Source organism: Akebia trifoliata, chromosome 16 (assembly GCF_017979445.1).
Source record: "Akebia trifoliata isolate Shusen 1 chromosome 16, ASM1797944v1, whole genome shotgun sequence".
NCBI lineage: Eukaryota > Viridiplantae > Streptophyta > Magnoliopsida > Ranunculales > Lardizabalaceae > Akebia > Akebia trifoliata.
The window spans coordinates 4,225,501-4,236,857 of record NC_141390.1 but is presented as its reverse complement, the minus strand read 5'-3'; the positions used below and the strand labels follow the sequence as shown (position 1 = coordinate 4,236,857).

The 11,357-nt window shown below is 33.3% G+C and overlaps 1 protein-coding gene, 1 long non-coding RNA gene and 1 pseudogene across 2 annotated transcripts; 1 reads left to right on the top strand and 2 right to left on the bottom strand.

The window, feature by feature from the left end:
* Nucleotides 1–900: 900 nt before the first annotated feature.
* Nucleotides 901–2,526, top strand: LOC147382355 (pentatricopeptide repeat-containing protein At1g59720, chloroplastic/mitochondrial-like; annotated as a pseudogene).
* Nucleotides 2,527–3,731: 1,205 nt separating this feature from the next.
* On the bottom strand, nt 3,732–6,532 carry LOC147382354 (uncharacterized). Its single transcript, XM_086429237.1, has 2 exons — nt 4,065–6,532; nt 3,732–3,965 (listed from the first exon to the last, which is right to left on the bottom strand). Exon 1 carries the CDS (start codon nt 6,228–6,230, stop codon nt 4,113–4,115), a length of 2,118 nt encoding a protein of 705 aa, XP_086285363.1. The 5' UTR covers nt 6,231–6,532; the 3' UTR covers nt 3,732–3,965; nt 4,065–4,112.
* Nucleotides 6,533–7,009: 477 nt separating this feature from the next.
* LOC147382353 (uncharacterized) lies at nt 7,010–10,109 on the bottom strand. The gene is made up of 3 exons (XR_015173218.1): nt 9,769–10,109; nt 9,096–9,146; nt 7,010–8,627 (listed from the first exon to the last, which is right to left on the bottom strand). It is a non-coding gene; the product is annotated as an uncharacterized LOC147382353 (long non-coding RNA).
* Between the last annotated feature and the right edge of the window lie 1,248 nt (nt 10,110–11,357).

Genomic DNA, 11,357 nt, shown 5'->3' with positions numbered 1-11,357 from the left:
AGACAAATTTTATGCTCTGCCTATATTAATTATAAATAAATAAAAAGATCTTATATAGTTAGATTATTTATTTGAAAATTTTAAAGTAATCCCTTAAATTACTAAATTTTTTTCAACTTGTTTCTAAAAGCGCACGTGCCAACTAGTTTACCAAATTACATGATGATATTTGTAGGTGAAATTTTTTATGCATTTATGGGGGTTGTAGTTTACCAAACTTGTTTCTCTTTTTTTTTTTTTTTTTTTTTTTTTTTTTTTTTTTTTTTTTTTTTTTTTTTAGTGGGGGTTGTAGTTAGGGGTGTCAATGGGTACCCATTTACCTAGAACCGAACCAGAATCGAAATCGAAAACCCTGATTCCGGTTCTCTTTTTATTGGAATTGATTAGAGTCGAGTCTAATATGGAACCGAACAGATAGGAACCGGAACCATTAGGTTCTATCTGATGGGTACCCGTGAGTAGTCAGAACCGATTTATTTTATCATTTATTTTTACATTATATATGATTCAAGGTAATCCTATATTTTAAAATTAACATATATGATATAAAATTCTTCAAATTTCATATAAACTACATATTTGAATTTAAGAAGAGTCATTTCTTTTTAAATTTATTACTTGTAAAGAATACATTTTAATGTTCGAAAATAAAAGTTATTAAATCATCATTTTAATTGAACAAATTATTATTAAGTTGATACTTTACAAATAATATATTGTTTTTTAGAAGAAATTTTATATTATAATGGTTTTGAAATAATTTTTCTCATTCGATTATTGAAAACCAGAACCAACGGGTACCTGTGATTTTTTATCGTTCCAATTTCGGTTCCACTTATTTTAAAATCGGAATCGAAACCAATAAAATATAAAGTTTATAGCTCCATATATCATAGGAACCGAACCGGAGCTGACCCATTGACACCCCTAGTTGTGGTTAGCATAATAAGGCGTTCAAGAGGTTTGAACCTAAGACCTTAGAATAAGTTTCACAAGGTCTTACCACTTAACAAAATGGTCTTTCTCAAGATAAGTTTCTCGATAAGAAAAACAATTAGGGAAAATTACTTATTGAACCCTTCTCTTTCTAATATTTCCTTGTCAAACTCTCATTGCCGTTATTTATGCCTTCTCCCATAGTTTTCAAAATTTCAAATATTTTGCAGCAATGCAGTTTCAAACAGTTGAATCAAATACATGCCATTCTGATCACAACCTCTCTAAACCAAAATATTGAAATTTCATCTAAATTTCTTTGACGAAGTACCGAGTTTGGAGGGATGGAATACTCCGAACTCATCTTCTCCCAAATGGATCAAATGTTTCACCCAGAGACAACTCTCTCGAATGCTATGATCAGAGTTTATGCTTTCAATAGCCCATACGTGATGGGAGAAAGGTACATTGTTAGATTATTAAAGTGGGATTCGAATGAATCTCTTCTATTGCAAATTCGCTTCTAAATTTCTACATAAAGATAGATACTTTTTGTTATTTTGTGAGAAATAGGAAATTATGTGATGCCCGGAAGATTTTTGACGGTATGATTCTGAAACCGTTGGAATTATGGAATCAAATGATATCTTTCTATGTGAATCTAGGCGAAGTTGAGAGTGCAAGAATATTGTTTGAAGTGATGCCTGAAAGAGATGTTGTTTCTTGGAATTCAATGGTTTCATGCTATGCCCGAGTTGGGGACGTGGAAAATGTGGGAGATTTGTTTGAGCGGATGCCAGAGAGGAACATTGTGCCTTGGACTACCATGGTTGGAGCCTATGCTAGTTCAGGAGACTTTGAGACGACGAGAAGATTTTTTGAAAAAAATGCCCAAAAGGAATGTGGTTTCTTGAAATTCTATGATTTCAAATTACATGCAACATGGGAAATATAAACAAGCCTTGGATCTATTTGTCCGGATGCACTCAGAAAGTGTAAATTTGGATGGGTTTACGTTTGTTTCTGCTCTGTCTGCTTCCGCCCATTAAGGTGCTCTAGAGTTTGGAAAATGGGTACATTTTTTTCTGATAAGAGATTGGTTTCAATTGGGAGTAATAGTAGGGACTGCTCTTATAGAAATGTATGCCAAATCTGGAGATGTTGACAGAGCCTTTAAAGTTTTCATCAAAATTGGTCAGAAAGACATCTTTTGTTGGAATGTAATAATCAAATCATTAGCAATATAAATCCTCTCGAAACAAATGTTAAATTTGGAGATGTAGAGACAAAAAAGAACATTTAGAGACAATTTCTTCATTTGCAATCGCAATTCTGATACTTACCTTTCAATCATCAAAGTTGAACCTGAAGACAAAATGGTTGTAAAAACATCCCCTGAGACCACTGCTTCTGCAGTAGGAGCATTGTTTTCCTTTATATTTTTCAAAGTTACTTTGAGGGATGTGGTGTTGGATTGTAGGATTTTCAATGTGTTTGATTGAATTTTTTGGTTGATTTTGGGATACTTACGAGTTATTTTTGCTTGTTTGAAGTATTGGAAATCTCTGATTTATTTTGTGAACATGAGATCCACTTTATTCTGCTTTACTATTTGTCTATTATTTGGTTATTAATATTTGATTCCTACATATTGATTGAGTGTGGATGATTAGACCTTCTAGTTCTTGTTCTGATTCATTTTAATAATTAGACCTAGTTTACTTGAATCACTTCAATTGGAAAAATATGATTCTTATGGCTATATGTTTATTTCTTGTGTAGAAAATGGTCATTGGTTGTTTTATTAATTGGGGAAATATAATTTCTCATCCTATTATGTAATCTTTGTCATTTGCTATTATTATTTCTTGTATGGAAATTATTCACTAGCTATTTCTTGGCTGAATTGAGAACAATTGTTAGTCATTTTGGCTAAAGACTTCCGAATCCATTTACTTTTTATTTCTTTATTATTTGGAATTCCTCTCTCTCTCTCTCTCTACCATGCGTTCAACAAAATAACTGCTGAATGTTTGTTGATAATTGTTTGATTTGGTCATTGTCGTGACCACATTTCTTTTGGATAAGGCTTCTTGAATGGATCTTATTTTGATTGACAAATTCATTTCCAAATGAAAACAAACGCATGAATAATCAGTTTGAATAATTAGTTTGAATAAAAGGATCTCATAGTATTAAATGGAGACTTCTTTGGAATTTAGGGGCCGACAACTAAAATGATTTCATTTGGGTGGAAATGTATTCATGGTCGCTGCCCAGTTTACTCTTTATCGAAGAGATGGTCTATATAAGCTTCCTTCAAGCTTTCTTATTTGGGCATCAACAGTTTTCCTGAATGTTGTACTGTTGTCTCAGCTCTTGAATTAATCAATCTTTGTGGCATGAATTTAATTATTGAATTGGACTTAAAGCTGATTGTGGAGGATCTAAAGGGTAAGAACATTCCTTGGTGTCTTGATATGTAGTTTTGCTGTATTCGAAGAGCTCACTCGGATATTGTTTGGGAAGTGAAACGTATGCAAAGCGATGGTAACGTGGTGTCTTATGAATTGGCGATTATGGAAGGTAGTCAGAAGCATCTCTTTCTTTTTCGAATTCTGGAGAAGAGCGGTCTTCTAGCGAAGAAAGCTTTTATTTGAAGATTACCTTGCTTTGCCTTCTTTTGGACTTGTAAATTAAGGGACATTCCCTTTTTAAGCTTTTATAATTTTTTTTTTTTTTTTTTGTTGCCAAGCAAGAAAATAGATATAATTTATTATATAAAAGTGTAAAACTAAATTTAAGGGGCATACCCATAATAGATTACAGAAGAGAACTTTACACAAGACTAGTAGAAGAAATTGATCATTTCTAGAATTTCCTAAACAAACAGAATAACCTTTAAATTCTTCAAACTTCAAGGCTATGAGGTATCAGAATGCTTCTAATATTTTCTTGTAGTTGCTCTTGACTTCATGCTTATTGGAGGGTCCAAATCAGAGCAAGACCTTCCCCTTCTTTTGATTCTCCTAATTAGAAAAGAAATTATTCAAAATAATGGTTCTAAAGACAATAAAAAAGTAATCATTAAACTAATCATAGGATATAAGTTTAAAAAAGGCACTTACATTCCATGCTTATTAAACGAGCTGCTCAATTTCATCACTATCAATTGCTCAATGAGCAACATGTTGAACGACGTCTGCGTCATCTACATTGCCTCCCACTTGTTCAGTACTCTGAGTATCTATGACTGGAACTTGAGTATTTATCAAGCTAGTGATACCAGTTCTGTCAGGAAATGACCAATGGACTTTGTACTCTAATGGTTCCAGTTTGCAAAGGAATTTTAACGCAAGTCTTGCTCTTTCCTCACGTTGTTTAGCAGTGCTCTCAACTAGATGCTTGAATATGGAAAGTGGGAGTTGAGAGAGGAAAAAGTGCAACATGTCCGCAAATAGTTGCTCCATGTGTTTGAATAGTCCATCGTTTGATGAGTATGTTTGCTGTGGCCTTTGTCCGATGATCAGTCCACAGATGTTTTGTATTTCACTAACTGCATAATAACCTTCTTCATATGTAAAAAAGGAAGTTCCATCACATTTTTCTTTTATTTGTTCAATAAACCCAAGTGCACAACGTAAGTCCAATCGAGGTTGAGGTTGACACTCAAAACTCCCATCATTAGATTCCTTGGACAAATGTGAATAAAATTTCTTTACCGACGGTTTAATGAATTTCCTATGGAACCAATGACAGGTATTGTTCTTATTTATCCACAGATTTTTAGCCACTACAAGGCTATTTTTTTCTTCACTTGTGGAAATCTCTTTCTTTTGAATGAAATAAATGATTTCAAAGGCTTCCTCTAATGTACGGATTAGAGTAGCACTAAGGGAACTTGGTAATGTAACTGTGGCTATTCGGACAAAGATTACCACTGAAAGACAAGATACTTTATTGGTAAATGGCTCTTCAGATTTAGAAGTTTTGGAAAGAACTTGGATGAGATTATCAATTGGGGAACTTCTTTTATATTTCTCCATCCATCTATCAATGTCTACCTCACAGTTTCTCTCTATCCATTCCGCGATATCCATAGGGGCTCTGCCTTCATCATTTCTTTTTTCACCAAAACAGATTTTGATAATTTGATTGGCAAGGATAAAAGGTATCTTGAGCATCTGATAAAAGAGATAAGCCACTATAGTAATAATCACGTGCACTATGAACAATACCATAAGATCATTGCTCTCTATGGTTTGAAAGAGGATCATGAAACCTTTTCTAAAGATTTTGAAGAATGAAATAATGCGAAGCTTTGACAAAGTTGATAAAACCCAAGTAGAAAAACTGTCGAACTTTGACAAAGCTGGTAAAAAATGTAAAACATATGTTTTTCTACCCATTGAAACATCAAATTCTTTGAGTACCAACAAACCTCTAAAAATGGTGACTATACTCCCTACTAGAACAGTGAGAATCTGAGTCACAACCACCATCCGCATTGACCATTTATAGTTTGAAACTCCACACTGAAAGTCCACCTTCTTAAGAACAAATGATCGAAGTGCAGCCTGTAATAGAACTAGTGTAGAAAGCATGCATATAGTTAAGGACATTGGAGAAACAAAGAAGACCAATTCAGGGCTTTGTTTAGAACTAGATTTATAAAATGACTTCAATATATGTATCATACTCTTATTCTCTGAATTTTGAGGATCACTTTTTATAAGTTCATCAACAGGGTTAGAAGAGGAGGAAATAGACATACAATTGCCAAAATCCGAAGCAAACCACAACACTGTGAGCAACAGTAGCATGAGTGACATGATTATGACATGTTCTACTATGAACACGAAGATCACACCAGTGACCATTTGCATACAAACATTCACAACAACAGTAACTACGAATATGCTCAAGGAAAGCATGTTTGAAAGGCGTTCAGAGTCACTCTGACTTCCAAGTGAAGGAAAGAAAACACACATGGAGACACATATTAAGACAGTACCACTAAGCTTGGACAGTTGGTCATGAACAGAAGGCATTGGGGTGGTGAGATCTGTTGGGAGTTTTGAAGCAATTGCAAGAAGAGAGAGTGTAAGGGAATTGAGTGAGAATAATTTACATGGTATCCATGGCTTCCTACGATATAATCCATGAAATACATCACACACCATAAATAGAACACATACAAGAGTACCTGCCACTATGTATAGACCAATTATTGGCACTGGGGAAGAATAATTTTGATCATCCAACGTTACATTCAAACAACCTTGTTTCTCCATTTTTCCTTCTTTGGATTCACCAGATTAAGTTTTACTATTCTTCTTCTCCTTAAATATTATTCAGGGTTGGTAGTGAAGAGTATGGATTAAGGTAAAGAATCGATACTTACATTGTTGGATAAGGAATGAATGGATATGGTTTGTACACACTTCCACATCAGAAGCATACAAAATGAGGTCAATCTTTGAGGTCAATACAGCATTATTCATAAAATTTATTGAATGATTGGTCATTTACATTTCTTTGGGTTCAACAAACAATTCTTCTTATCATCTATTTTTCCTAAATTAGAGGTGTTACTGAATTTGTTTTGGTTTGATTCATAAATCAAGACAGAAGCATTAAATTTTATTGATTTTGGTTACTGTTCTTAGTTCTCAAATTAATGGAACCAAAATTTTACTGTTCTCATCAATTTTTTTTTTTTTTACTTTAAACAGCTCCAATTCTAGATTCGTATCAATTACTGGTTCTTAATCAGTTCCTTTTTACTTTAAAAAGGAATTAATTTACTCTCTTTCTTTAAGCTTTCTCTTTTGCTTGGTAAGTTTCTCTATTCACTATATTTTTAGTATTAACTACCCTAATTATTTATTAATGTCTAAAGTTTTTCTTTTTCTTTTCCTTTTGAAGTGGCATTGCCTATACAAATATTAATTTCTATGCTATTTCATCGGGAAATTCCCAAAAAGGTAAAAGAAAAAATTGAAAAATTCCCAAAACAGAAGACCATTCATTTTTATTTCAAAAAACAATAAATATTTATTGTAAAGCCCTCTAGTCCACCAACGAATTGTTCTTGGTCGGTATCCAGTACCAGCAACATACAGACATCAAATGACCATTGGATTTTGTTTCTCGACAGGCCTTTTGTTACATGGCATCAAATTCTAAACCACAAATAGATTAAGAGTTTGGCCAGAGCAATCAAATGGTAAGGCATCTGAAGATTGTTGATATTAGGGGAGGATAAATAATGCCATTGTCAACACCACAACGTGAAAATGGAAACACAAAATAGGATGATTGTCATTCATAACCACTGTTAGCATATATAGATTCACTGGTGAGAACCACCACCAACTCACATCAGCGCGCCTAATTAAATTTAAAGAAAGAAAATAGGAGGTAATTCAGTCATTCCTCTGAAGAAAAAAAGTAGCAGGCCTCACGTAAGTGAACCCCTTGATGTTGGTGTTGCTGGCAGTTGGGCTTGAGGCAGGAGAATCTAACAGTGACATGTTCGTAAATCATGGCTTATAAAAAGATGAGGTTATATAACTCATTTAAATTATTCTCTCAGAGAAGACCTAGGTCAAGGGAGCATGTCATCAGTTTGAAAACAAAATGGACATCTCTACTATGTGCTACAGCCTACAGGTACTAACCAAAAAACAAAAAAGATCCGCCACTCACAAAGAGATCTTCAAAATGCTTCAAGAAATAAGATTGAAACAAAACCACAACTTACTAGCTAGATCATAATTTCTAATAATAAAAAATTAAATAATAATAATAATAATTGTTGTTTGTAGTCCAAGTTTAACCAGTAGTAATCACTCTCACAAAAACAACATCAACAAATTCTACCTTTACATTAAATTTTTTGCTTTACCGATCTAATAAATGTTTTTCGATCCCAAGATGGAATCGTTGGAGAAGAATGCAGCAATAGAATTCGAAGCAGCAGAGAAGCTCATCTTAAAACGGGATTCCGTAGCATTGGTAGAAGCAAGAGAATGTACAATATTTGATAGCGATCAACAAGAAGGAGATCGATGCTTAAGTGCTGTCGATGAGATCCAACAATTGATGGAGTCTGTTATTGTATCCACTACTGATCCTAGGAAGATCAACAGTTCTGAATTACAGATCGCAATGGCTGGGGGGCTCCAAGATGAATTCTGTAAAATACTGATCACTCACACCAATCAAATTGAAACGGATGTGCTTATATATCCCAATTCTTCAACGAAAGCTCCTCAAACATGGAACCACTCCACTTCTTGATCAATATAAAAGGTCCAAAGCATGTCAGCATTACGAGATTAGATTGCGCATGCTTATATATAACAAAGAAATGAACTGAAGATGATTTTCATAAACAGCTTTGATAATCTAAGAAATTTATTATGATGCAATGTCACAATAAAAAGATGTATTAGTGACTTACGAGTTATTCCCCAAAGAAGAACTTCCAAATAAGTTTCTAAAGAAAATAATCCAAAGTAAAAAACAAAAAACAAAAAAGTATCGAATTAGAAAGAAGATAATTAACCATATGAAGATAGAAACTATAAAGAAGCCAGAATTTAAAGGAGTATTCTTACACATTCCGCTGTTGACAACCAACTGCCCCCGAGTTTCCTACTGAGAAGTTGTTGTAGGAAAGATCACTGTATGCCAACATTGTAATACAAAAAGTCATCTTCTTGACTCAGCTAAGATTAAGTAATTTGAAGAGCAGTGTAGCATTCAATGGTGTGTACTGAAAAACATGCATGCATTCCTTATAATTAATGATAAAAGTAAAAAATTCAATAAGAATTTGGTTCATCCCACACGTACACTGCACATAATGGGCACCGTCCCTTTATTTTTTTATATATACTTATATGTAACTCTTGGGGGTCAGGCTATTTTATATAATGTGATTTTGACACTTAAAAGCATGATTTTAGTTCAGAATGATCAATTTGTAGAATCGTAACAAATGTAAGATCACAAGTGTTGTTTCCACCCAATTGAAAACTGCACATTACGTGGGAAATTGCTCATGGAGAAACAGGGAAGCAATTTAAACCAGTGGATAATCTACTACACATTACATGGGAATTTGCTCATGGAAAAATAGGGAACCAAACCTATTGCATCATAGCTTGAACTAGCATCACATGGAAATTTCTAAACTGTTGCTGCACACAGAAGGAAACATATTATAGAAAATCAAGAATTTTTATGCATATATATTCAAGAAAATAGGAACTTTTTAAGTACCTGCCAGGTCCAGGCTTTTGACTTGCAAAAGTTACATTGGGATACAAAATCAAAAACCATCCTACTATACTATCGTCATAACTACCAAAGCAATATGTTGCTATACTATTGCTCATAATAGAAATTTATCAAAGAAATGAATGTAACCCATCATTTTCAAGTCCTGTTGCTATACTATTGTTTGGTTATCTCTTAAAGATAAAAAAAACAAAGATATAATGTGAATAACTTGGTCTGTAACGAGAGAAGGTGTTTAAACTAATAGAGATTAGTGTTACACACCAACAGAAAAATTGAAGTCTTCTCTGAAAATTTCAATGTTGAAATTGAAATCTCAATGAAAACAGAGAAATCAACAAGATCAATTTTGTGCTTAAGAGACAGATCCGAAATAAGATTTAGGGTTTTGTCAAGATCGATTTAGGATTTGAGAGACAAATCCGAAATTAGATTTAGGATTTTGTGAATGAAATCGAAAAGATCGAGTTAGGGTTGTGTGAAGATTGAAGATGGAATGTCAAAATGGAAGATCAAACCTACTCGAGCTCTTATGGTTCTTCCATTTTTCGTTTCTGTGAAAATGAGAGCCCGAATGTGACGATCGAAGATGGAAGATGAAGAAGGGAGACTGCTCAGGCTCTTACGGTTCAGCCATCTTCTTCGTTCCTGTTAGAATGAGGATCCAAAGAATGTTTCTCTTTCGATGTTCATCTATTAAAACGGCTTTTAACATTGAGATGAGATCGAGTGGTTGAGGGATCAACTGAGAGAGTGACTGAGAGGTCGATCGAAGGAGCGACTGAGAGAGAGAGATGAGATTGAGTGGTTGAGGGATCGACCGTGAGAGAGAGAGTGAGAGAGAGAGACAGAGAGAGTGGCTCGTTGAGACGGAAAATGCGACATTTAAAACACGATTAAAACGGCTTTAATAGGTAAAACGGTTTAAACCCGTTTTTAATTTGAAACGGATAAAATCCGTTTTATAATTTGGTTCCAGATTCACTATTTTCTTGTAGTGAATTACAGTTTTCGTAATTAAAACATTTTGGTTGAAGTGAGAAATTTTTTCCTATTCTATAAAATAGTTAAGAAAAAGTTCTGTTTTTTAAGAGAGTAAATTTTTCCCCCACTTTACAAAAAAAATTTAATTCCGTAAATGGTAATTTACTGTTTTCAAAATTAAAATGACTAGTCTACTGTTTTGGGTTTTTTGCAAATTTCATTGCATGATTTGGTAAAACAGCCTCAATTAATATATCTTTTCCATCAATAATAAATATCACCTATTGTAAATAAAAATATAAAAAAAATAGAGATTAATTTTAGTTATGCCCTTAATTAATTTTTGTGATAAATATTTTGTTGGAACAAGGTCATAAAGATGCTTCATAACCTTCTAGAGTTGATGAGAAGAAATGGGACATTAAACTGTCTACATATATGATTGGAACGTAAGAAGTCCATGTGCCTAAACATAGTCTTGATCAGGTTGGTGGTTTAAATTGTTGTTGAATTTGTTTAAACTACACAATTGTGATCTCATAGCTTTCCTTGTTTCTGTCTCTTTTTTCCTATTAAATTTTTGAAGCCCCATCATATTTTCTCCAATCTCTAAAGGATGCTACCTTTTGGCATCAATGCGTATATGATAGCTTTATTTATTTTTGAAATTTTTGTATAAATGTGTATAAAGCAGAACCTTTTGTTTTGGATTGAGCTGAAAGAAACTTCTAAATCCATCAAAAGTGATTTACAAATTATTGACAAAAATTGATAAAAAATCGATGGTCTACATTCTAAATCACTTTTAATGGGGTTAGAAATTTCAGATTGGACTGATTTTTTTTTTCGGATGATCTTCCCATCATAGAGATCATCATCACAAAAAATCAGCTCAATCCGAAATTTCTAACCCATATTTTGAAAATTTATTAATGTTACATTGTTTTTACATATGTTTTCTCATATGTCCGTTTCTATATTTAGATCAGGTGTCTATGTGGCACTTTATTATTGGACTTTAAAATTTCTTGTACCTTATTTAATTAAAAATAAAAAATAAAAAATCAGCGTACCTTCTTTCTCTTCTTTGTCAAGACCCACATCTCTTACCTTCACTTCTCTTCTCT

Bases quoted from the DNA above. Each gene is read 5' to 3' on its own strand.
- LOC147382354 (XM_086429237.1), bottom strand. From the start codon at position 6,230: ATGGAGAAACAAGGTTGTTTGAATGTAACGTTGGATGATCAAAATTAT.